General features: G+C 36.8%; 1 protein-coding gene across 18 annotated transcripts in view; it reads left to right on the top strand.

The window, feature by feature from the left end:
• Nucleotides 1-25,065, top strand: part of Fmn1 (formin 1) — a 395,944-nt gene that overhangs the window by 156,836 nt on the left and 214,043 nt on the right. For 14 of the 18 annotated variants that reach the window (XM_078049877.1, XM_078049880.1, XM_013363695.4 and 11 more), the window contains one exon: nt 4,718-4,779. The exons of 3 other annotated variants lie outside the window; for them this stretch is intronic. In XM_078049877.1, coding sequence (XP_077906003.1) covers nt 4,718-4,779 — 62 coding nt within the window. Of the gene's footprint in view, nt 1-4,717; nt 4,780-14,436; nt 14,929-25,065 lie in introns of those variants that run through there. One more of the 18 variants, XM_078049884.1, reaches the window with a different exon arrangement.

The following is a 25,065-nucleotide window of genomic DNA, read 5'->3' as shown; positions in this document are numbered from 1 at the left end:
TTTGTCATTTATAAGTGCCCAGAATTAGCGTGTTAGTGAACTTTCTGTTACTGTAACAAAACAACTAAGTTGACTAACCTAAAAAGAGGCAAAGTTTATTCTGGCTCACGGTTTAGGAGATTTTAGTTCATCAATCTAGAGACTTATTGGTCCCATTGCTCTGGGACTGTGGGGGTATATGGCAGAGAAGACCCATTCACCTCGTGACCAGGGCATGAAAAAAGGAAAAGGAGACTGGATTCCCACCCTCTCTTTTGGGGACTTGCTCCCTGGACCTAAGATCTCCCATTAGGTCCTATCTTTTAAACGTTCCACCCCCTCCCCTTGCTACCACTCTGGGGAATCAAGTCTTTAACACATGGGACTTTGGATGACACCTAGGATCTAAACAACAAGAGTTAGGATTTTGTGGCCGGGTGCAGTGGCACATGCCTGTAATCCCAGCAGCTTGGGAGGTTGAGACCAGAGGATCACAAGTTCAAAGCCAGCCTCAACAATGGCGAGGCGCTAAGTAATTCAGTGAGACTCTGTCTCTAATAAAATACAAAAATTGGACTGGGGATGTGGCTCAGTGTTTGAGTGCCCCTGAGTTTAGCCCCTGGTAACCATCCCCCTTGCAAAAAAAGGATTTTGAGGTGGGTAGTTATGAGTATCTCTAACTTTATTAAAAAATGTTAAACATTTTGTTAGTGACTCTACTGGTTTGCGCTCCTGTTATCAATGTATGGTGTTCTCAGTGCTCTTTTTCTTCGCCAACACTAATTTTTTTCAGACTTTAAATATAGTTGGCGCTCCACATCTGGAAATTCTGCATCTGCAGATCTACCAATCTTGGATTGCAAATATTTTTAAAAAATTGCCCCTGCACTAAACATATGCAGATTCTTTCCTGTCATTCATTATTCCATAAACAATATGGTATGCCAACTATTTACATGGCTTTTACATTCTATTAGGTATTGTAAGTAACTAAAGGATGATATAAAGTATATGGGAAGATTGTGTAGATTATATACAATTACTATGCCATTTTATATAAGGGACTTGAGCATCTGCAGATTTTGGAAAACCAATCCTGTGTGGATACCAAGAGATGACCATATTCCTGGTTACTATTGAGAATCATTGTGTGTGTGTGTGTGTGTGTGTGTGTGTGTTTATATTTTATATGGATATCTTTTAATAGTACCTGTGGAGTTTTAAAAACATGTTTTCCATTTTCTTCATGTCTTGTAGAATTTATTTATATATTTGCACTAGATATTGGTTGACTGTGTGTTTCAATTAGATTCTGCCACTCCATGGCTTGTCTTTGTTATGTTGTATTTTTAGGGGAAAAAAAGATTTTCAAAATTTTAATGTAGTCATATGTCTACCAGGTTTTTCTCCCTTTTATAGATAGTGCCTTTTTTTTTTTAAAGAGAGAGAGAGAGAGAGAGAGAGAGAATTTTTCTTTAATATTTATTTTTAGTTCTCGGAGGACACAACATCTTTGTTGGTATGTGGTGCTGAGGATCGAACCCGGGCTGCACTCATGCCAGGCGAGCGCGCTACCGCTTGAGCCACATCCCCAGCCCTATAGATAGTGCTTTTTTGTGTCTTAAAGAACCTTTTCCTAGCCTAAGGTTAGCTCTTAATTAACTTGAAATAGATTATTATAAAGTTGGGGTCCAATTTCATGTTTTTTTCCTTAAGAATACCCATTTTCCCCAGCCCTTAGTTCTTGAAATGCTATTCTTTATGTAAGCAAAGGATCTTCAGTGCTAGTTTTGTCACAAATAACCATAAATTCGTGGTATATTTCTAACTAGTCATTATTCCTGTGTTAGTCCCACAATTCTGACATTGTATTAATAATAATTCTTGTTAGACAAGTTATATAGTGTTAATCTATATTTTCAAAACTTCTTGGCCTTCATTGGCAATTTATGCTTCCATGTATACTTTAGCGTCAGCTCCTTAGGTTCAAACCCAGCAAAGCTCTCAAGAAATTTTAGATCTGTAGGTCAGTTTAGGAAAGCCGGCACCCGACAATACTGAGTCCTGTAAATGAAGATCAGCTTCCTCACTGGCTGTCTTTCTGCCTTTCTTGGTAAACTATTTAATAATGTTGTTATTTTCTCATCTGAAGACTTTACATGGTTTTTTTAAAGTTTTTCTCCTAGATACTTTGTATTCTCAGAGATACTATAAATGTTATCTTTTAGATTTTTAAATTATTTATTGCTAGTTTGATGGTTTTGCATATTTTTGTTCATTTGTACTAACTCTGTTAAAACTCACAGATTTGAAGTATAATATTTGTGCAATTTAAAAAAATGAGCTTACTATAGAATTTTTTATTTTGATGTACAGTACTTTGCATTTTAACACATGTATGGATGTATGTAAGTGCTGCCATAATCAGGATAGGGAATGGGCTTATCATTCCCTAAAATTCCTTTGTGTGCTTTGGCTACATAGTCAGACCCCCTCCCATCTTCATTATCTGGCAACTGCTGCTCTGATCTGTTCTTTTCCCTCTAGCTTTGTGTTTTCCAGATGTCATATACATGGAGTTAGGCAGTGTCGACTTTCCGAGACCAACTTCTTTTACTTTACACAGTGATTTTGACATTCATCCATGTCAATGCATGCATTCCTTTTTATTGCTAAATAGTGTTCCATTCTACAGACATACCAAAGTTTATCTATTCATCCATTAAATTAATTATGTTGTTGTTATTATTTTTTGACTCTTCAAATTACTCCAGTTTCTTGGATGAACTACTTGACCTCTTGTGTATCAGTTTCTTCGTTGACAGTGGTGATAATAATGGTACCTACCTAATAGGTTATTATGGGGATGAGTATGTTAACACATATGAAGTAGCCAGTTCTCCATATTTTTGGGTTCCCCATCTGTGGATTCAATCTACCACAGTAATACTTAAAGAAAAATAATTGTGTCTATAGTGAAAATATTTTTCTTGCCATTTTTCCTTAATGCAGTATAATAACTATTTACATACCATTTCCCTTGCATTAGTATTATAAACAATCTAGAGATGAATTAAATTATGTGGAAAGATGTGCATAGATTATATGCATCTACTTTGACATTTTATATAAGGGTCTTGCACCAGTAGATTTTGGAATCCTTGAGGGGTCCTGAATCAGTGCTCTATGCATACTTAGAAAAATGCTTATTACGGAGTACACAGCCCATTATTATTTTGGTTTCCAATATTAACAGAGATTTTGAGGTAGAAAAGAACTTGATAGGTTCAAGGACTAGCTGGTGTCTGGGTTTTGTAATATGCAAGGAGGAGCAGGAGTACCAGAGGACAGGGAGAGGAAGTATGCAGGAACCAAGAGCCTCATGGGCTGATGCAAGGAGCTTTGATTGGATTGCAGTTGCAATGGAAAGCTGGGGATGAGACATGAGCTAGTTCGTGTTTTTAATAGATTACTCAGGCTGATGTGAAGAGAGTCAATCATGGTGTTTTTAAGAGAGAGAGCAGGCTTCCTCCTAGAAGGCTGGGGAGGAGTAGTGGGTGGATTATAGCAGTTGTTGTGGGAGGAAGCTGACAGGTGTTTTGACTTGAGGTATGGTGTAGTTGTAAAACCAAGAGCTTGCTAACCAATTCACAGCTCTGAGAAGGAAGCCCCTTCCTCATAGGAGCAGCGGTGTGGCTGGCCATGATTGCCAACAGCAACATTCCTGCCCGGTGGGGCTGTACCAGAGGTTTTCCTCCTCCACTTTTGAAGTGGAACCTCAGCTTTGTCTACTCTATGAAGTCCACATAGAGAAACTGTCTTCTGCACATTTTTAAATGAGGGACGGATTTCTTTCCTACTCATATAATTCCTGAATACATTTGTTAAAAAAAAAAGTAAGGCAAAAGAACTGGCTTATTCCACAAAAATATATCCTCATAGCAATTTGCTTTGTAGTTCTCTGCAGCATGTGTTGTTCTGTGACCCCACATGCTCAGCTGCTCTCCTAGGAGTAGAAATAAGTTGCCTTGGCTGCTTCATCTGTAGCCAGCAGAGTTTTAGTGGTTGGCTGGAGTTCCCATGTGCACAGGGGACTTATTGTTGGAATAAACATTATTGGACACAGATGAAAATTGGACCAGAAATTTATTTTTGTCCTTCTTTCAACCTCAATTTGCTCTAGAATCTCTCATTCAAATGACAAATAGTCTGGTCTTCCTGAGAGATTTGAAGACTGAAACCAGCCCTTGTGGGCTTACTTAGCCTTGTATTCAAATGGAGATTTTTCTTTTTTGGAAGCAGTTAAAAATAGAGTTCTCTGATCTCACATAGAAAGTTTTCTTTGATTTCCTGCTCTTAACACATCTGTGTTTGTTCTCTGTGGGGCCCTAGCTTCCAACTCCTCCTTCAAGATAAACACCTGACCAGGTCTTTATCTGAAACACACTCATCTTGCTTTTTTTTTTTTTTGCCTTTTTAATCCTATCCTATCTGCTTAATTTGGGACTTTTAAAAAATAATTCAGAGTTTTTCAGAGGAAGGAATTTCTCCTTTACCCCGAGCTACTTGTAATCTTTGGGCCCAAAGGCTAACATCTCTCATCAGGTTAATGTCATTTGTGTCTTCTGTTGTCTCAGCTTATTTGTAGAAGGGACTCTGGGACCTAGGAGATGCTCACTTGAACTTTGTACCTCATTGTGTGCTTCTTTGTAACCTGGCTTCTTTTGTGATCTTACAGAATACCAAGCTGCTATTTTACACTTGAAGAGGGAACACAAAGAAGAAATTGAAAACCTGCAGGTATATCTCTTTGATTCTACTGAACTGGTTATCTGATATTTAGTTTTGTCATGTGCTGAAGTAAATATTCTTCTGGTGTGAAGTATTGAACTAGTCAGTATCTGTAGCTTGCACCTGCCAGTGGGCATGAGCTTATCCTGGGGATGTAAGTCTTGGACTCTATATCTAATTGAATTCAGTTCTTAATTTTTTTTGGCAGGGGGAGAAACATAAAAGACTTTTATTTTATTAGAAAAAAATAATTTTTTTAAAGTAGGGAAGAAGACAGAGTATTTAGACTTTCATTGTATGAATTTTATTTTAAAAGTTTTCCTATGCACAGTGTAGATTATTTGTGTTGGTCTTGCTCCCAAGCATGAGTTCATGTCCACCTGTCTCAGCACATCCCTGCACTGGGATGTCTTGCAAATTAAGGCCCTTGAGGAAAAGGAGCTGGTAGGAGTAAGAGGTATGTGAGTCATCCTGTATCCACAGGAAGTGCTAGGAAGTTACCATCTCCCTCCTTACATGTGAAGCCCACCATAACACAGGGATCATTTCCCTTGTCTTGCCATCAAATCCTCGTGTCCTGTTGTTGGATTTTGCTTGCATTGCTTACAGCAGGGAGTTTAGAATGTTAGCTTCAAGTAACTAGATAGTGAATCAGAACTGCAGTCTAGTCTATTGATGGCTGGGATAACCCCATACTTCAAGAAAAAATAATAGCAAAATTTAAATAAGCTTTATGTTTATTTAATGCTAACTCATTGCTTGCTAATTTAATGAATTCATGGATCTTATATTCTTCTCTTTTTTTTCAATTTGTTTTAATTGACAAATAGAAATTGTATGTATGTGTGATATATAGCATGTTTTAAAATATGGATGATTGTAGAGTGACTAAATTGAGTTCATTGACATGCATTAATTCATGTGTATAATTTACTTGTGACATTATTTAGACTCTACTTTCTTAGCAATTTTGAAGTATAAAATACATTGTTATTAACCATACCATGGTTACCACAGTAGATCTCTTAGTCTCATTCCTAATTTCTGATTGAAATTTTGTGTCCTCTGACCAATCTTTCCCTTCTCTTTTCTTCTATCTCCCACTCCCTATCCCTTAGTAGACAACATTCTATTCTGTTTCTATGATTTCAGCTTTCTAAATGGGATGGTGCAGTATTGGTCTTTCTCTGCTTGATTTATTTCACTTCATCCAATGTCTTCTAGTTTCATCCATGTGATTGCAAATGACAGAGTCCCCTCTTTTTAAAGGCTGAGTTGTATTACATTGTGTCTGGCTACCACATTTTCTTTATCTTCTCTTCCACTGATAGACACATAGACTGGTATTATTTCTTGGATTTTGTGAGCAATATTGCAATGAGCAAAGAAGTACATATATCTCTTGGAAATAGTGATTTCATTTTCTTTGGATAGATACCCAGTAGTGGAATTGCTGAATCATATGGTAGATCTCAGTTTTTAATAATGGCTTTGCTAGTTTACATTTCCATCAGCAGTGTACAAGGGTTCCCTTTTCTCTACATTCTTGTCAACATTTGTTCTTTTACCTTTTTATAGTATTAATCATTCTGACAAGTATGAAGTGATATCTCATTGTGTTTTTAATTTGCATTCCCTGATTAGTGACATTGAGCATATTTTCAAATACCTGCACGCCTTTTGTGTGTGTTCTTTTTTTTTTAACCTTTATTTTATTTACTCATGTTGTGCTGAGGATTGAACCCAGTGCCTCACATGTGTTAGTCAAGTGCCCTACCACTGAGCTACAACCCCAGCCCTTTGAGAAATGTCTATTTGTTTCTTTGCTTGTTTTAAAATTAGCTCATTTGATTCCTTGCCATCAAGTTACTTGAGTTCTTTATATATTTTGTAGCCACTTACTAGATGTATATCAATAGTCTCCTTTTTAGCAAATGATAATATGTCTTTATAAAATACTTGAGGTAGTATTCTGCATTATACATGAAGTCATTATCAGTAGCAAAAAGTAAAAAAAAAAAAATATTAGCAGCATGGTGTGTGATTTAACTAACCCAGGCAGGTTTAAGTAGTTGGGGGCAATGAGTCCATTTCATGAAGAAACAAGAGAGTTGAAAAGTACCTGTCCCCTGGGGAGAAAGATCCTCATCTCCTTTGTTGCAGAATACCCTACAGAGACCTCTCTTTCTTTTTCTTTGTTCTGGTGTGGAATAGATTGTCAGCTGTCTCAGGATTTGAAGTTGATGGGGGATAATTTAAGATGCAGGTTTGTGAAGAGGGTAGGTATAGAAGTGATTCTGTAAACAGAAGTTTTATTAACAGTCAAGTATAAGAGTTGACACTAGTTTTCCCCAAATTGTAGATCCAGCCTAGTCAAGCTGGGACCACTAAATAATATTCACAGCAGGATTAAATGTTTACACTTTTTGAGTTCTTACTCTGTGGTAGGCGTTGCTCTAAGCACATTACATATATTATCTCATGTCATCTCTGCAAATGCTATGATCTTAAATCTCAAACTCAAAGAAAATGTTCTCTTTAATCTTTTTTTTAGTTGTTGATGGATTTTCATTTAAACCCAGTGCCTCCCACATGCTGCGCAAGTGCTCTATCACTGAGCTACAACCCAGCCCCAAAGAAAAGGTTCATATATCAGTCAACTCTCTATTACTATAGCAAATACCCGAGAGAATCAAATTTAAAAGGATGAAAGGTATATTTTGGTTCGTGGTTTGAGAGGTTTCAGTCTGTGGTCACTTGGCCCTGTTGCTTTGCATCTGTGGTAGTGCAGTCTGCCATGACAGGAGCCGGTGGCAGAGGAGGTCTGTTCACCTCATGGCATGCTGGAAGCAAAGAGAGAAGCAGGAAGGGGCTGAGGTCCTGATAGCCCCTTCAAGGGCATGCCCCCTATGACCCCAACTCCTTCCACTAGCCCGACTCCTAAAGGTTCAACCAGCTCCCAGTAGTGTGAAAGGCTGGGGCCCAAACCTTTATCACATGGGCCTTTGGGGGACATTCCAGATCCAAACTGTGGCAGTGGAGAAAAGACAGTATATTGTGATCATGATCTCCATTTAAAATACGAGTTAGACTAATAAGGCATGATTCGCTGAAGTGAAAAGTTAAAAAAAAAATGTAACTATAGCTTAGATTATTTTTGAAAGTTAATTTCTCAAAGCATTATCTACTCTTTGATGCTATTAGTAAACTTAAAAGTTTTTTTTTTTTTCTTTCTGTCCCACTTAAGATTTTACACCTAATTGCTAAAACACTGTGGCCAAGGCACACTACTCCCATTGGGGCACTAGCAGTCTCTATTCCAGCAGTCACAGAAAGACAACCCTCAGTAGGAAACTGGCCACTCTTAGCTCTCATCTGACCTGGAGAAGTATATTGCTTTGCAAGCACAACCTTTTAAAATTGAACTTCTAGGAATAAATAAACATTTTTTTAAATGTAGAGATTTTTATACAAAAAGATGGATTTCTAACAGCTTCTTAGAAAAAGGGGGAGGAGTCTGATGACAGTGTTTTTCAGTGTGACTTTGGCCTCTTAGTGTTGGTAGTAGACATCACTTCAACCAGGACTTTCTCTCCAGGTTGCTACTGTCCATTCTGGCCAGGTCACCTGCTTGACTCCTCTGTGCTAACCCCATTTTCTCAGTGATAATAATACAGTGAAACAGCTAGTTTGGCAGCAGCACCAACCTGTCAGAGAAGATGCTGTTCATAAAATACATAGAAAGAAAAATCCCAGCCTGGCTATCCTTGTGGGTACCCACTGGGATAGCATCCCTACCTGTTTTATTCCATGAAGTAACAAAGTCCCTCTTGTCACAGGATTGGTGGAAGGTAATGGTGGGGGAGCTGCTGTGTTGGTGCTCATTTCTTTGTATGATATTCATTCATTAGAGCCTTTATTGCCTGTTAGAATTTCTAACAAATATGTATTTCAGGATTTCTTCAACATACCTTTCTAGAATAGGAAGGATTTAATTCTTGAAGTGCACCAAAATGTTGGTTCATTCTGTCACCATATACAAGAATTGATTTGCATCACATTTAGGTTTTGGGGAATGCTTCCATAGGAGTTAAAGAAGCAGTATGATTTGCCTAACAAGGCATCTAAATTTAGTCTTCCAATCTGGATTTGTAGAGAAGTTGTTCAGTTCATTCACCAGCAAAATGGAAACCTTACCACCTAAAATATTTTAATTGGATGGCTGACTATCTGCCCATAGTCTGAAAGTTTAGTGAGTGGGGAGCCTAGAATGTTTAATATCATGTATGCCCTGCAGCTGATGTTTGCTGAGTGCTGCAGAGAAGGCACAGGGCTTGGACCCAGGATTGGCTTTTTAAAATATGTAGCAAATTACATGTGTATTCCCCATATAGCTCAGAAGCAAAATTTATTGATAGCACAAATCAATCATTTTCTGCCATCTTACTTTTTTGCAAATTCACTGAACTTGATCAATTTTTTAAATATCTAGAGGGGAAGTGGTGGTATATCAAGCATTTTTTATGTCATTTATAATGTAACCACAAAAAGTTCTTTAATTTATTTTCCAAGTGTGCCCTTTACTTATCAAATTGCCTTGAGTTTATGGTTGCTTCATGATACTCTGCATCCATCTTGTTTGTTTTTCAATTCCGTGTTTCTAACTTCATTTTTGGAAATGCAGAATCTTATGTTTAACAGTTCCTTGCAGTTTTTTATTTGAGAAGGTTTTGCATGGGATAGCCATTTCACAGCAAGTTCATGATTACTGGGTAGAAATAGAATCAAACCTATTGAAGTCTATGATAAAGCTCATTCTCTGACAGTACAAATAATTATTGCTTTGAGGTTGTTTAGGAGCTAAGATTTGAAAATTGTTATCACAGATCTTTTATAGCTGATCTCTCCCCATATTGTAGTTTGAAGACTAGGTGGCATATTATTTTATACTTGATGACAATGTGAAAAGAAACTTGGGGGGGGGCTGGTGCTGTAGCTCAGTGGTAAAGCGCTTGACTTGCACGTGTGAGGCACTGAGTTTGATCCTCAGCACTTCATTTAAAAAAGAAAAGAAACTTGGGTTTTGGAGTTAGGACTCCAATTCCTTGTCTGTGACCTTGGGAATTAATCAACTTGTCTGGGATTTAGCTTTCTCAGTTTTTGGCAACTGTTCAATAATAATCATGATGGTGATGATGAGATCTCTCTCCCAGGATGTTCAGTTGATGTTTTCAGGTGGTACTGGTTCTGTAGCACACACCAAGTAAATATTATTTCTCATGCCTTCTTCTCTGTGCAAATCTCCTTTTAATTAGGCAACCTGAGTTTAGCGTGGGTCTCAAGCTTTTTTGGTGGAGGGCTTTTTGGGACCTTGGACTTAGCTTTTAGGGATAACCTTCCCATGATCTTCCAGCTGTTCTTCTGCCTCTGTTTACTATACCAGGGTGGTCTTGCAAAGGTCATTCTACCAAACAAAGACCCTTTGAAATGCTCCTTGGCAAAAAGGTTTCATAGTCAAATAAGTTTGAGAACTATCTGGCATTCCCTTCTTAGGGCTTTTTCATTTGGAGAAGAACTGAAATAGAGAAAATTATAGGCTTTTTTTTTAAACCTAGGAAACCCATTTTTTATGAAATACTACTGTTATGTATATTCACATAATCTTATCATCTCAATATATAATCTACCTCCTGACTGAAAGTTCAATTCCCTGAGTAGTTTCATTTTCCTTTTTATGTTCTAAAGGTCCTGCTCATAAGAAGCATCTTGGAGGGAACAGGGATTTTATTTTTCTGTATGTGTCCTTTATAGTACCTAGCAAAGCTTTTAGGCCACCAATGACACACAAATATTTCTTAAAATTTATGATTGAAAAATAATAATGCCTAACTTTTGTCAAATTCCTACTGTGTGCCCAACTTCTGATCTAGAAAGTTGTCAGTACTTGAGTAACTGTAGAAATACAAGCAAAGTAATAGATTTGTTCCCATTTTCCGGATAACCAAAGCAGATTGTGAGTTGCAAAAGTTTTAAGAGTAGTGAGTTGGGAACCTGTTTTGGGTCTGTCTGATTCAGAGCCAGCAGTCTTTCCATTGAACATGCAACATTAATAGAACATAAGATTTTGAATCAGAAGATCTGGTTTCTTTTCTCTTGCTTGGCACTAGGAACACTGTAAATTTGAGGCAATATTTTGGGCTCAGGTTTACTAATTTCTAAAGTGAGGGATCAGGACATATAATCTCTAATTGCTTCTTTGAATGCTATGATTGGCCACTTTTTTGTAAAAAGACCACTCAAATATTAACAATAACAACAACAACAAAAACCCAAAGTCTGATTATAAAGTTTAGGATTTTCTAACTCAATCTCTAAATCCCTATTATTTCCCTTTTCCCTTTTTCAAAAAAAACATTTAGCTACTTCTAGAGATTCTCCTTTCTAACCAGTAGGTCCATCTCAATTCTGCTCACTTCTATGGAGCAACTTGGTCAGGTTTTGGGCTCTATAATAAATGAAACACTCCAGTCTCTGGTATTAATCAGAAGTGCCATTCATTGGAGAGATGCAGTTCTTACAGTGGTCAATAACCCTTCTGTAGGAGGTCCTATTCTTCCCTATGACAGGAGGGAAGTATTAGAATGGGATAGATAGGACTTTAGCTCTCGACTTCCTTGGTTTTTGAAGGTGGAGGAGAAAAAATATTGCATGCCCTTTTGTCTGCCTTGTGAGGAATTGGATAATTTAAGAATATTGTTTTGGGCCAGAACTTTAAGCACTTTGGAAGCAGGTGCCATGAAAATGACAAGACTGTTTTATCTGTTTTTAACTGATATTCTTTGGGTCGTGGGTCCTGCCAACACTGACATTTCCTTTACAGGAACCATTTTCGTTTACCCCATTCATCACACACACAGTTCCTAACTGAAAGCAAACGTCAGTGAGCACTGGCCTCTGGCAGGCCCTTGTTCATTGTGCAACACAGTCACATTTATGGTAACTCCCACTGCAAAATGATCCAGGCACGATTGCCAAGTGGAAAATTAACTTGGGTTGGACCTTGTCCCCAGAAGAACCAAATGGCAGGTTGGCATCCATTATGAGAGACCTGCAGACATCCTGACTGTCCTATCTCCAACCAGTCCTCGGGTCCCTTTCTAGTAGTCTATACACCGCTGTTGGAACAAAATTGAGTATAGACTGTATTTGAATTGTGATAGCTAAGTTTATAAAGGCATAAGTTCTGAGCTTTTTTTCATGTGTTATATTTGTCATTATCAACTCTACACACTTAAATCTCTTAATTTCTGGAGAATTCTGTGAGGGAAAAGGAGCAATTTGTAGACCATTAGGCAGAACTTTCACAAAGATGAAGATTTTTGTAAAAACCTTCCTGATTTTCTAAGTGTTCATCTTAATGTATATCATTACTGAGATGCCAAAAGAGGGGGAAAAGGCTGAGAAATATTATGAGTTTAGTAGCCTATCACTGGCATTGATAAGCTACCTAGAAGTCTGTAGATACATTTGGAGTTAATTTTGATGAGAACCATGAAACAGTTAATTTCCTTGCTCATCAAGCTGGTAGGTGCCCATTGTTTCAATCTTCATTGTGGTGCCTTGCCCCGCAAATTCAGATATTATGTCAAGCTGTGCTCACTGGCAGAGGGAGGCAGGAGGCAGAATGAAGAATGTGTTCCTCACTCACGTTTATGTTGGAGGCTGATGGTAGCATCTTCTTCTTTAGGCACCATGATCTTCAGTCTTCTTGCGTTCCCAAACTTTGCTATAAAGACAAATTTCCTAGAATATAATTTCATATGCATAACTGCTTTTTAGAGTTTCTCTCTCTTATAATTAGTAACACTGATTGAGCACCTGTCAGATATGAGATGTGTTAGAAATAAAATGTCATTTAATAATACTGGTAATGATGATAATAATAGTAGCTAGAGTTTATTGCATATCAGTCTATGCCAGGCACTGCACTTAGCATACACATGGATTATTTTATTTAATCCTCAAATAGATTCTGTACTCAGGGGATTTACTGTTTAGTTGGAAAAACAGAATTTATACCATCAAGGCTAAGTAACAACAGACAGCTTAAACTAAGAGCCTAATATTGTTCAGACTAGTGAAATGAAAGATTATGTGTTAGCATTTTTAAATTCTGTTCTTTGAATGTAATTTGCTAATTTCAGATCTTAAATCTCAACTAAGAGATTTCTCAAATTTTCTGATTGCCCATAAATGGGTGGCAATTTCTTATACTGTCTGTGGAAGCTGCTACAGCTGGCTGTGTGATACAATTCTGTTTATTTTATATTAATGAAAATATGAAATTACCCTTACTTGCTACAAATATACAAAAAAAAAAGTGTTGAGTAATGTATATTGCATGGCTGGCTATGTGGTTCTGTGTGACAAGTTATCTGGGTATTTTCCAAATATTTTAGGAGCCATTTTGCAATCTCACCACTGGGGGTCAGCTTGACCCTTTTTCTTCTAAAACTCCAAGTAGTTTTAAAAAAATAATAGTTAAAGCAGCACTCCAGTTTTATACTAAGAATTTTGGATTTAAACACATGAGAAAATAACTGCAAAAACCCCTCCATATTAGTTTTCGCAGAAAAAAATACACATAAAAGTATGTATGCCTGTGTGTGTGTGTGTGTACGTGTCTGAGTGTATGTATTTGTGCATGTTTGGGTGTGTGTGTGTGTACTTCTATGAGTGTGTATATGTGGATATACATATACCCACATATACATACATGTATATATATATATATATATACACACACCACACATATGTTTAACCTACTTACAGAATACTTATGTATTCATCCTGTGTTATGGCTATATGTATAAATATATGTATGTGTATATATGTACATTCTACATGATAAAAGATAAAGGGTCACCTAAACAATGACTTAGGAAATTGATCATGTGTTTCATTTAAGAATAAAATCAGGAGAAAGTTAGAGGTCTATCATTCTTTCATTCAGTGGATATTGACAGAGTACCTGCTGGGCATAGGCAGTGTGTCAGATGCTGGAGGGAGGAGAGCTGACATGGCCCTGACTCCTTTGGAGCTTGTAATGCCGCCGGAGAGACAGATGTTGATAAAATAGTCACTCGAGAAATATGCTGAGTGTTGTGGAGATGCTCTGAATGGGTATAATTTAAATTTGGTGGTCCAGGAAGGGTACTCTTAGGGAGTGACATTCAAGTAGGAAGATGCAGAGTGAAGAGGAACTTAGCTTCTTTGAAAGATCTCAGGGAGGCCTGGGTAGCCAGAGCATAGTGACAGCGAAGCAAGAGAAAGGTTGGAAGTGATGTTCTGAATAACATTTTTCAAACTTTTTATAGTATGATTAAGAATAGGAAGTGCATTTTTACCTCGAGACCCAGATTATGCGTGTGTGCACATGCATGCACGCACACACACGAGGCAGAGGGGAAAGTTTTATTACACAAAACAGTATATGTGATGTATGTGATGCGTCAGATGCTCTTAAGAAAATGATAGAGGTGCAGCTCAAATTGCTTTACTAATTTGTTATCCCACTAATCTGGCCTATAGTTTGAGAACTGTATTAGTAGAGGAAGACAAGAGGTCTTTGAAGGTCTTTTTAAAATTCCCCAATTTCATGCTCAGCACAGTGCTACAGATGACTCATTGTGAGCAGAGGAATATGTGACATGAGCAGATTTGCGTTTTCTGAGCTCTCCCTGGCTGCTGTTGAAGAAGATTGATGGCAGAGACAAGTGAAAAGGCAGAGAGCACAACTGAGGAGGGCTGCAGTCCTCCAGGTGAGAGGTGCTTGTGGCTCCTACTGAGGCAGGGCATGAGAGAGGGGAGCCATGCTACTCATTTTCTACCAGTGTTGTTGATGATCCATTGAACTGGAATTACTGCAACTTTCATCATTGCTTCTTTACAGACATTAACAACTTGATTCTCCCTCTGGTAACTGGTTCCTAGGAGGTATACACTAAACATTTCTTGAATGACAATGTTATGTCTCTGGAAGCTGTTGTAAGTGTGTCTGTGTAATATAGTTCTTATTTGTGTTGTTTTAATGTTACTTGTGGCTAAACCCTTATCTGTTACAAGTACATGTAATAAACAAAGAATTAATTGAGAAAATGTGTGAGTTGAATCATATGAAATTGCTAATATTCACCCTGTCTGGGCTTATAAAACAGCAATTTACATGGCTTACCCTATCTAGTACATTTACATCAGAAGGCAGGGAGGTGTGTGTGTGTTCAAATGACATTCTCCTGGGTGGACCATAACTGAGTGTTCACTGGAGCTTCTAGCAGGGCTTTGGGACTGTAACTGAAAATGTCATGAGGCATTGGCTCTAGGAGAGTGAAGCCTGTGTTCTGTGGTGACTCTTTTTTAGATTAGAGGCATCTCATGACTCTCGTGTCCTGTGTCACTCACTGAAAGACCAATCTTGGTGAGCAATTTCCCAGCCTCAGGCAGTCCAAGGAAAATAAAATCAGTGAAAACTGTTTACTCAACTTAAACTAGCATTCCTTGGCCTGGTGAATAAGCTAGATATGTCATTAATATTTCTTATTAGGCCCAAACTGATATTTTACTACTTAAAAGCAAAACTAATTATGATCCATTGTTGATTATTTTAGTTTTTATAATACAGGTCTTTGTAAAAATTACTTATGTTCTTGCTCCCCCATAGATCTTTTATAATAAAAATTCCATTTCTTAAATTGGGAATTGTATGATATTATAATATAGATGTATATACTGGAAAATGATTAGGAGATTAGAAAAGGAAAGGAGTTAAATATCTTAAGTTGCATTTATTCCATGTCCTTTCATTAAACAAATGTCTCATTGAATATTTCCTTTATTTCTCCCTTGAGACCAGTTATTTTTTAGTTAAATAACATTTGCAAACTAATATATGATCTGCCACTCATTAGTAAATAACCTTTATTATTTACTGATTTTCTAATTTATTTTCAATTAATCCTGCTGGAAATTTATGAACTCTAAATCTGAAGATTTTTCCTTCTTCAAACTTGAATTACTATTTTCAACCGCATCATCTTCTAAACATCTTAAGTAGTGAAAATCTGTGGTTATTACAATGCAGGAAAGGGTTTTTCTTTTTGACATTTTATTTTCAGCACGTAAAATAACCTTGATTGCAGTCTTCATAAATATAATACAGGATAATGGTTTTTCTATGAAACTCCAACATTCTGGAGAGGTGGCTCAATCTTGAAGCTTGATTGCCAAAAACAAATTGAAACTTTTTTCCTTTTGCTATAAAACAATGGTGGATCGGCTCAAATCTGAGGAGGGGAGAAAACAAGATTGCATTACAAATCTGGCAACATCAGCCACACTAGTAAAATCAAATCCAATGTTGTTTTATGACTCCAAATTTATGTGAGTGCCCAGGATCAAAGGGCTCGAATCCCACTGGACTATAAGGTCCATAGTTCATGGCAAAAACTCATCAAAAAGAACATTTTAGTCGTTTAAGCTTTTCATTTTAATCAACTGCGGTAATAAAAGAGCCTTTAGGTGTCCAAAAACATTTTGCAAGATCAAGAGGTTGCTCTCTTGCTTGTAGAAGCAGCTTTCTTATTGGATCCATATAATGCCTGTGGCCGTAGAGTGTCAAAGGGCCACTGCCTCCACATTGTTTGTCCTTGTGGGATGGTTTCTTTTGGTTCTTCTAACTGTGCATTATGTGATAATAAATTATGATGTCTGACGGAAGGACCATAAAATTTTCACACCATTTATCAAGCTATTTCAGCCATTTAAAGTTGGGTCTCTGACAGCATGCCAGGTACTTTGTAATGTTTAGACAGAAACAAGAGTCCACTGCCTGCATGTTTGCCACTGTCAAGAAACAGCTCTGCATAAGGAGAAAGAACACGAGGCTCCCGCATCAGAAGACCCAGTCTTGACTTGAAGCCCTGATGTTTCCTAGGACTGAGATTTTGGACCATCCAAAAAAAAAAAAAATGAGGATTCTACTTTCACTTCAGTGTTTAGAATGAGTGGGGTAATCTGGTGAGGTCACAAGCAGTAAGAAAGAATGGATGTGCGCTGGATGTAGATTAAACACGAAACCAGTCTGAGCAGGAGACCTGAGAGCACAGAGCAGAGAGCTGGCCGGGAAGGAGTAAATTGATGAGAAAATGTTCCTGAGAGTGAAAGATGGTGAAATCAGGAATCCAGGAGGCAAATTGGCTCTAGGGAGAAAAAGAGGGCTCCCTGCCCTGCCCCCAAGATGAGGAAAATGGAGGCTTATTTATACCTTTATTTCTTTGCTGGGGTTTTATCTTTATCCCTCTGCCTCAGAGGAAAAAACAAAATGAGACACCTGGTATTTTTCTACCTAGTCTTCCTGGCATCATCCTCTATTAAACTTTTGTGTCCTTTTGCTCATTTGTTGTTCCCTTTTGAGCAGGTGCCTTCCTCTTTTTCTAGTAGAAAGTTCAGCGAGATCCTTTGTATTAAAATCTCTTCCCTCAATCATACGGCTTCCTTGAGCTTCCATCCGCCACTCACTGGCACAGTTCTCAGACGTTATTTACATGTAGCAAATTCTTCTATCATTTATTCTCCACTGAAGCAGCTTCCAAACCACAGACGAGGTGCTGTAGGTTATCCCCATCAGTCTTTGTCGGGCTCTGTGCTAGAGCACGTCAGTGTTGAAATTCTCCATTTCCATCAACACCAGGGACAGTGGGTTCTCCTCTTTATTTTTCTCTTTGAGTATACTTCTTATTCACCTTTGCTGCCTTCTCAGGTTCTCTGTAACACCCCAAATATGGCCCTCCAAAAACTAGCCTTTAGTCTCATGGTTTTTCTTTTTAAACCTTGTGACTTAGAGATTTCACTTATTGCTTCAAGTTTCTCTCTGTGTTCAAACTCATTTATTTGGATTCAGACTTTTCCCTGTGTTCATGGTGCATGTTTCCAACATTTTGTGGAAAATTACACTGGGAAATGTTTCAGTATCTCAATCTTACAATTTTGAAAGCTAGAGCACCAGAAAAATCTTACAATCCCAAGGTTGAATGGGATCTTCATCTTCATCTACTTGTGTCTATCTAACCTGTTCTATGCCCGATGTACATAACACAAAACAGCCTCTTTTCTTAGTTGCTCCATGTAGTTGAAGTCCACTGTTCTCCTAAAAGTCAGACTGTAAAGTTCATTCTTGACAACTGTAGCATCTTCAGCCTCTGAATTTATTTGATTGCCAAATTATATTCATTTTAAGTGTATAGTCCCTTGTACACACTAATGCCTTGATACCCTGGTGCCATCATCCTAATTTAGGTCTTTGCTAGTTTACCTAGACTCAGGCTATCTTATAAGTTACTTATGCATTGTTGCTCTTCTTTCTTAGACAGCTCTATTGGGTTACTGTTCACTTACAAGTTAACTAATTTCTTAGTATGGGACTTAGGGCCTTCTAGAATCAGCTTCCAACCTATTAAATTCTTTCTTCTACAATTTCCCTATTCTTTCTCATCACTGAAGCTTTTCTTTTCATTCAGATTTCTCTCAATCTGCCATCTACTTTGGTCAATCCTCTGAGCCCAGTAAGTCTTCATCGTCATAGGTAACACCATTTCTAGCTTCCCAAGGCTCTCTCCTCTGAAACCTTGGGCTCTTCATACCTGACTTAGGCACACAAGCGGCTTTTTCTCCCATTGTTATAATCATTAAATCAGAGTTCCTGCCCCCTGCCACCCACTACCAGTACTATGCACCTGATGGATTATATTAATACAGTAAATTACTATAGTAAATTAACCACTCTTTGGATTTTCCTCTTTCTTTCCCCTATAGTGGAAATTAGATTTAAACCAAAGTGATTTTATAGGTACTACTTTTCAAATCCAGAGACCAAGGGGAACTGTAGCTGAAAAACTATGTTCCCAGAAGTTTTTTAAAAGGAATTTTTGGCAGTTTATGATTTTCTGCTAGAAGAATGGTGTTTATGACTTCTGATCATCCTACATGAAAAATTATCAGCCTGTAGTGAGTGATCATTCACATTCGTTCTAGTGAATGCAACATGGACTTACTTGAACTTGTGATTATTTGTAAATTCTTTCATTTTACAGATGAGGAACTGAAAGCTGAAAGAGCTGGTTTTAAAATCTAGCTCATTTGTTCTCAGCCTTTTCCTTCCTTGGTACATTTAACCACTAGCATGTTCCCACTAGGAACAGGATTTGTTAAAATCCTATAGTGCAAAAAAAGCCAACCACACATTGAGAATCATGGTGTGGTGACTATTAATTAGCATTAGTAGAGCCCATTGCGGTATAGACAGAAGATAGAAACGTCATGACTGACCATCAGGTCTTTTCTCAATCCATTGCTCTATCACTTCTGCTCTACAGAGATCACTGTGTCTACAATCTAAGTGATGGGCAGATAAACCATCACACTGCCCCAAACAGAGGCTGGTACTGTGAATATGCTGCCTGAGGTTTCAAGTAGCACTTTTGAAAGCAAAATCCTCATATACATGAACAAAATCAAACACATTTCAGTTGGAATGTACAAATCAATTGGAGGAGAATAGGACCACATTTTTCAAATATTTAATTCAATTTTAAATTGGATACTTTTTAAGATCAAAATTTGCCTAATGCTTTACTTCTCCATATCCTGACTCTTTATCTCTGCAAGGTTAAGAATTGCACCAGAGTTTATAAATAGGAGCTTGGTAGGCTATAATTCTCCGATGAAATTTTCTAGATTTGTGAGATATGGGTCACAGTGTCCAGATTGACTCCATCCTATGGTGAGTTAGACTCAAACATTGGCCTCCAACAGCATCACTCAGTCCTTGCTCATTAGCACCCTAATTACCTAAAAACAGTGAAGAGACAGAGAGACTGCCAGCTGTCAGTAGTCCCTCTTGGAGAGATTTTACATTTTTTTCCCCCAAACCTACAACCAAGCACCATCCATAGCAAAGAATTTTTAAAACCACTGTTACCAAGAAGCTAGAGAATTTTGTGTAGGAAGCTTCCAAACTCAGCTTTTAAAAGCAATCATACTCAGAGACTGATGCTTCCCTCTTCATGAGCTCCAATTTTTCTTAGCATTTTTCTCATATATGTCATGTTTAGATTTAATTTTATTTTTTATTCTTACCTATTTTATATTGATTTGAAAATCTAAAAATCCGTAAGATATATATATATATAAAGACCCAGAAGAATATAAACTTCTTTCTTTCTTTCTTTCTTTACAGCTATAATTGAGACAGGGTTATATTTTAACAAAGTAAATTTGGATAAAGAAAAATTATTTTTATGCCAATCTTTATAAAAATCAAAATTCCTTTCTTTCAAACACCTCAACCATCCTAATCAGTTTCATATGTCATATTAATATTATGTTCAAGGACATGCAATCAGAAAGCCTTCCTGTGCTCTGACATGCAGTGGAGGAAAGGTGACGGTGATTGTCCAATGTTGAAATTCCTAGTGATCTAAATATTTAGAGTGTAAGTAGTTTGTAACTATTTAGAGTAGACAACTGGCATGGATACTTGAGCCTGTTCATTTTTTCACGAAGGCTGCCTGGGCACAAAATTTGGTGAATGTTATCTCTCATAGCTGACAAATGCACTCCATGAAACAGCAGCTTGTTGCTGGTAGGAAATGCTTAGTAGAATCAAATAGTATCAAATCACGTGATTTGATAAAACATAATGCAGCTCACTCCCATCATCATTAACCTATGTAGTTAGTTATTAACCTTCAAGTGACTTCTAAAGGAGTGATGTATAGTTTACAGATAAAATTGCCCCTGTCTTTTCACATTATTAACATGTGCTGCCATAACATTTAAAATAGAAAGATTGCCAGGGAGAAAAATTATACTCATCCATATCCCTCTGTCAAACTAAATTTAAAGTGACAAACTTTGCATAGAATAAAGATTTATTTTGAAAATATTTTATAAATTATATTCCACATTTGATCAGTTAGGAAGTAAGACTGATTTAAATTTATGTCTTCCATTTACTGGAAAAGAACCGGTCTTGTAGCAATTATCCTTTCAAAAAGCACAAATTATGGAGATGACTATCAATCAAAAGTAATATAGTTTAATGGAAGGGGGAAGGGAGGACAAGAGGAATGTAGTTTGTCTATATTCCAGGAGAAAAGAATCAAGTCAAAATGAGATCTGATCCTTTCCAAGTTATTCTGTCTGCATTGTAGTAGAGTGTAATTTCACATGCATCTTGATGTTCCAAGTATCATTAAACATCTAGTAATCAGAACAAATGTTCTGCCAAACCCTACTTACTATCTTAACTGTTTAAGGCATTGAGCACCCTAGATTTATAAATATATAATTAAAATCCCTATTTAAAAAAATAAATCTAAATGAGAGATTTACATGTTCTTAATTCATGTTTACACAAAGAAGAGCTCTGTTTTTAAATAGGACATCAGATCTTTGTGAGCTCAAATAAATCGGTGTGACACTTTGCCAAAACTGTTTCTAAAAATGATGGGTATTGATGCCTTGTGGTCAGAGTACCTTTCTTTGTTCTCTTATTAGTAAAAAATACCACTATTTTTGATCCTGTTGTTTTTGTTCAAGCACATAAATTTAGGTGCTGTGGATGCACTTTATAATTTATACCCTGTTGCCTAGGTACAACCTCAGTTGCAAATATTCCACATGACAAAAGCATAGCTCTGGAAATGTTTTTGCCTCTTCCTGGGTAGATCCATAACCAAAGATGTTTGGTAAGCTTGATGGCTTTTCTACAGAAACTCAAAAAAGAAGTCTTGCCACTACACAGAATAAATCCATCACTCATGTTAACATGGGTGCTGTTTCAGGGCACTTTCTGTTGCCCAAGGCATTTCCATGAACCTCTTCCCATCATTTTAGTGTTGTCCCAGTGGAAAACAACTCTTACTGCTTGGTTGTTTAGGGAATAAAACATCTTCCATGGTTCTTCAGTGATATTGAAATGGAAATATAGTTAGATTATAAAATTTATTTTCCAAAAATTGTGGTATATATTCACAATATTAATATTAACATCTTTGCTATAGAATTTTAATTTTGACTAGCTTGGGATCAATTTGTTGACTCTCATATTGCATTTAAAAAAATTTTTTTGTAGTTGTAGATGGACAGAATGCCTTTGTTTTATTTGTTTGTTTTTGTATGGTGCTGAGTATCAAACCCAGTACCTCACGCATGGTAGGCAAGTGCTCTGCTGCTGAGCCACAGCCCCAGCCCTCTCATATTGCATATTATAAAATGATTCAGTTGAAAGAAACATCAAGTAAAACAAACTTACCATTTCTGTGTGGGTGGACCTGAAACTTTGAACTTATGAGTTCTATGATTTCATGAGGCTTGTTGGAAAGAACATTGTCACAGGTAGCTATGTGCTAATTAATATGACCCCACTGAGAAATAATAGCAGTAATCATACAAATCAGAGCATCTACCATGTATGCAATAGGCCTTATATGGGTACTGCTTGGTAGTTACTTTCCCCTTCTTTTCCTTTTACTAAGTGAACCAAATAGTCATAGACACAAAATCTTAAAGATTAATAGGAATTGACTGGGACAGTGAAAATTCTTTATTGATTCAACAATTCCTGATACAGGGATACATACATGAACAAAAGACAAAAATGAAAGACCTCGTGAAGTTGACTTATAGATGAAGAGAAGGAAGCATAGTAGGCAGGATGTTCTCAAAGGTATCAAGAAGACAAAGATTTTTTTTTTTTTTTGCTTGGGATTAAACCCAGGGCATTGTACCAACTGAGCTATATTCCCAGCCCAAGATTTTGCATTCAGTTTCAGAGATATCAAGATGCCATTTTCAAGTCAAACTGTGCAGAGTTCTAAAGGAAAATGAAGGGGGAAAAATTGACCAAATTGAGTAATTCAACAAAGCCATTAGTTACTTATGTGAGCATTTTTAGTACAATTGTGGCAACCTAAAGTAGAGAATGGTAAAGATGTGAAGACAATAAATAACTGCAAATCTTTTGGAATAACACTGGTCTGTGAATATAATGGGGAATTTTATTTTGATGAAAGGGCAGAGTTAAGGCAAATTCACGTGTTCTCCTTTTTAAATTAATTTGTAAACAAACAAAAAACACTCAAAAATTGATTAAGTCTCAACTTATCCATCAGTGTGTTACATAAGTGTTATCTCAGTTTTTATTGTATGATACTAGTTTAATGTACATTCTCATGATATATGGATCCCACTGAATACAATTTATGTAAAAGAGAAATGGAATTCTATTTAACCATTTAATCACAATGTCTTTACTCTAAAGTCATCGCCATCTAAACATACATATAAACCCAGACCTTATGGATTATGCTCTATCTTCTAATTGACAATGTATCTAACTCCATTTTGTTGCTGTTAGTTGCATTTAATATTATATAAACCCTGCAATGTTTATTGAAGAGTATTTTTAAAATTTTTGTGAGATTTATTCTGAATTTCTTTCCCTTCACATGAAAAATATATTAGGAAGCAAGACAGGTAACATTATCCTCTTTTTTGTAGAATAAAGATCTTAGGAAGAATTTGCAGCATACTGTGAAATAGTAGTCCTCTGTTGTTTTGGAGACCCTATAAATCATAGGAGGGAACTGCTCTAATTGTACTGTAAAACGGACTCTGTCATAATGGGTGGATTTCTGTATAACTAAAAAGAAAAAAAACTATGAAATCTTTTGCTTAAAAGAACAACAACAACAACAACAACAAAAAAAACTGTGGCACTCTTAACCTAAGATTGAATCCTTGATTGGAGGCTGGCTTAAGAAAAACACTAATGAAGAAAACTTCTAGTTGGCCTGGAAATGGAAAATCTTAGGTCTTTTTGTTTGTTTCTTTATGGAGGCAGAATAATAGAACTTCTTTATTTGACAACATTTATTGATCAACTACTATGAGAAATTCAACTCATCATGAGTATTATGCTATGAAAATAGATTGTGACAAGGGAAGAAATGAGACATCATAGTACTAAATACAATGTAACATTCTAACACCCTGAGCTTTTTGATGACCCTTCACTCACTCCCTGGTTATGATCTCATTAGCTAGTGTTTAATGCTGAATGTGGCAGTACCATCTTGGACAGTTCCCACGGATCCCATCCCAGCCTTGACCCCGAAAGAGAAATCCCCAGAATGTGGGCCATAGGTGTGAAATGCTGCAGTACTGATGAAAAAGGTTACATTTCTCTTTGAAGAAGGTAGAAACCTGTGTCTTTTTAAGACATAGGCACTTCTTTAGATGTTTTATTATAATGTGTTTTCTCAACAGATTATTTCACACAAAATTCTGTTTAAAAGCCTAATTGATAAGTGGCAGGTTTCTTTTTTCACTGTTTTAAATTTATATAAATGTACTTATGTGTACTTATCTTTAACTTACTATGATGTCAATCTTTAGGGTACTTTTTTATTCATTGAGATATGATTTTATACACAATAAAATAACCTTTTTAAGTGGATTGTCCTGAGCTTTGACAAACATGTATTCACATAATAATACTATGATTAAAATATGGAATGTTTTCATTATCATAAAAAAATCCCCCTGTGTCCCATGGATGATGACCCCCCTCCTGACCTCAGACTGCTGACAGCCATTGATGTGTTTTCTGTCCTTATAGTTTTGACTTTAGCTGAATGTAATATAAATGGAACTTTGCAGGATGTAAGCTTTGGATATCAGCATCTTTCATTTAATAAAATGCATTTGAGATTCATCCAAATTCATTCAGTCACCCATTCCTGGGTAGAATTTTACTTTGTGCATGTACCACAGTTGGTTTATCCTTTCATCAGCTGAAGAAGATTTGGATGGTTTCCAGTTTGGGGCAGTGTATTGGTTGATGTTTCCCAGAGAAATGAAACTAATAGGATGGGTGTGTGTATACTCACACACCTATTTAAAAACATATATAAAGAGATTTATTATAAGGAATTGTCTCACACAGTTATGGAGGCTGATATGTCCTAAGTCGTACAGGATAGTTGGCAAGCTGGAGATCCATCAGGGCTGATGATGTAGCTATAGTATGAATACAAAGGCTCAAGCACCAGGAGAGTTAATGGTATAGTTCCAATCCAAAGGCTGGAAGATCAAGACCCAGAGACCCATTGTTTTAGTTTGAGCCTGAAGACAGGAAAAAAGTTTGTGTCCCATTTTGAAGGTCATAAGGCAGGA

Source organism: Ictidomys tridecemlineatus, chromosome 5 (genome assembly GCF_052094955.1).
Source record: "Ictidomys tridecemlineatus isolate mIctTri1 chromosome 5, mIctTri1.hap1, whole genome shotgun sequence".
In the NCBI taxonomy this organism is placed as follows: domain Eukaryota; kingdom Metazoa; phylum Chordata; class Mammalia; order Rodentia; family Sciuridae; genus Ictidomys; species Ictidomys tridecemlineatus.
The sequence above is the reverse complement of the archived record's forward strand: the minus strand, read 5'-3'. Positions and strand labels throughout refer to the sequence as shown.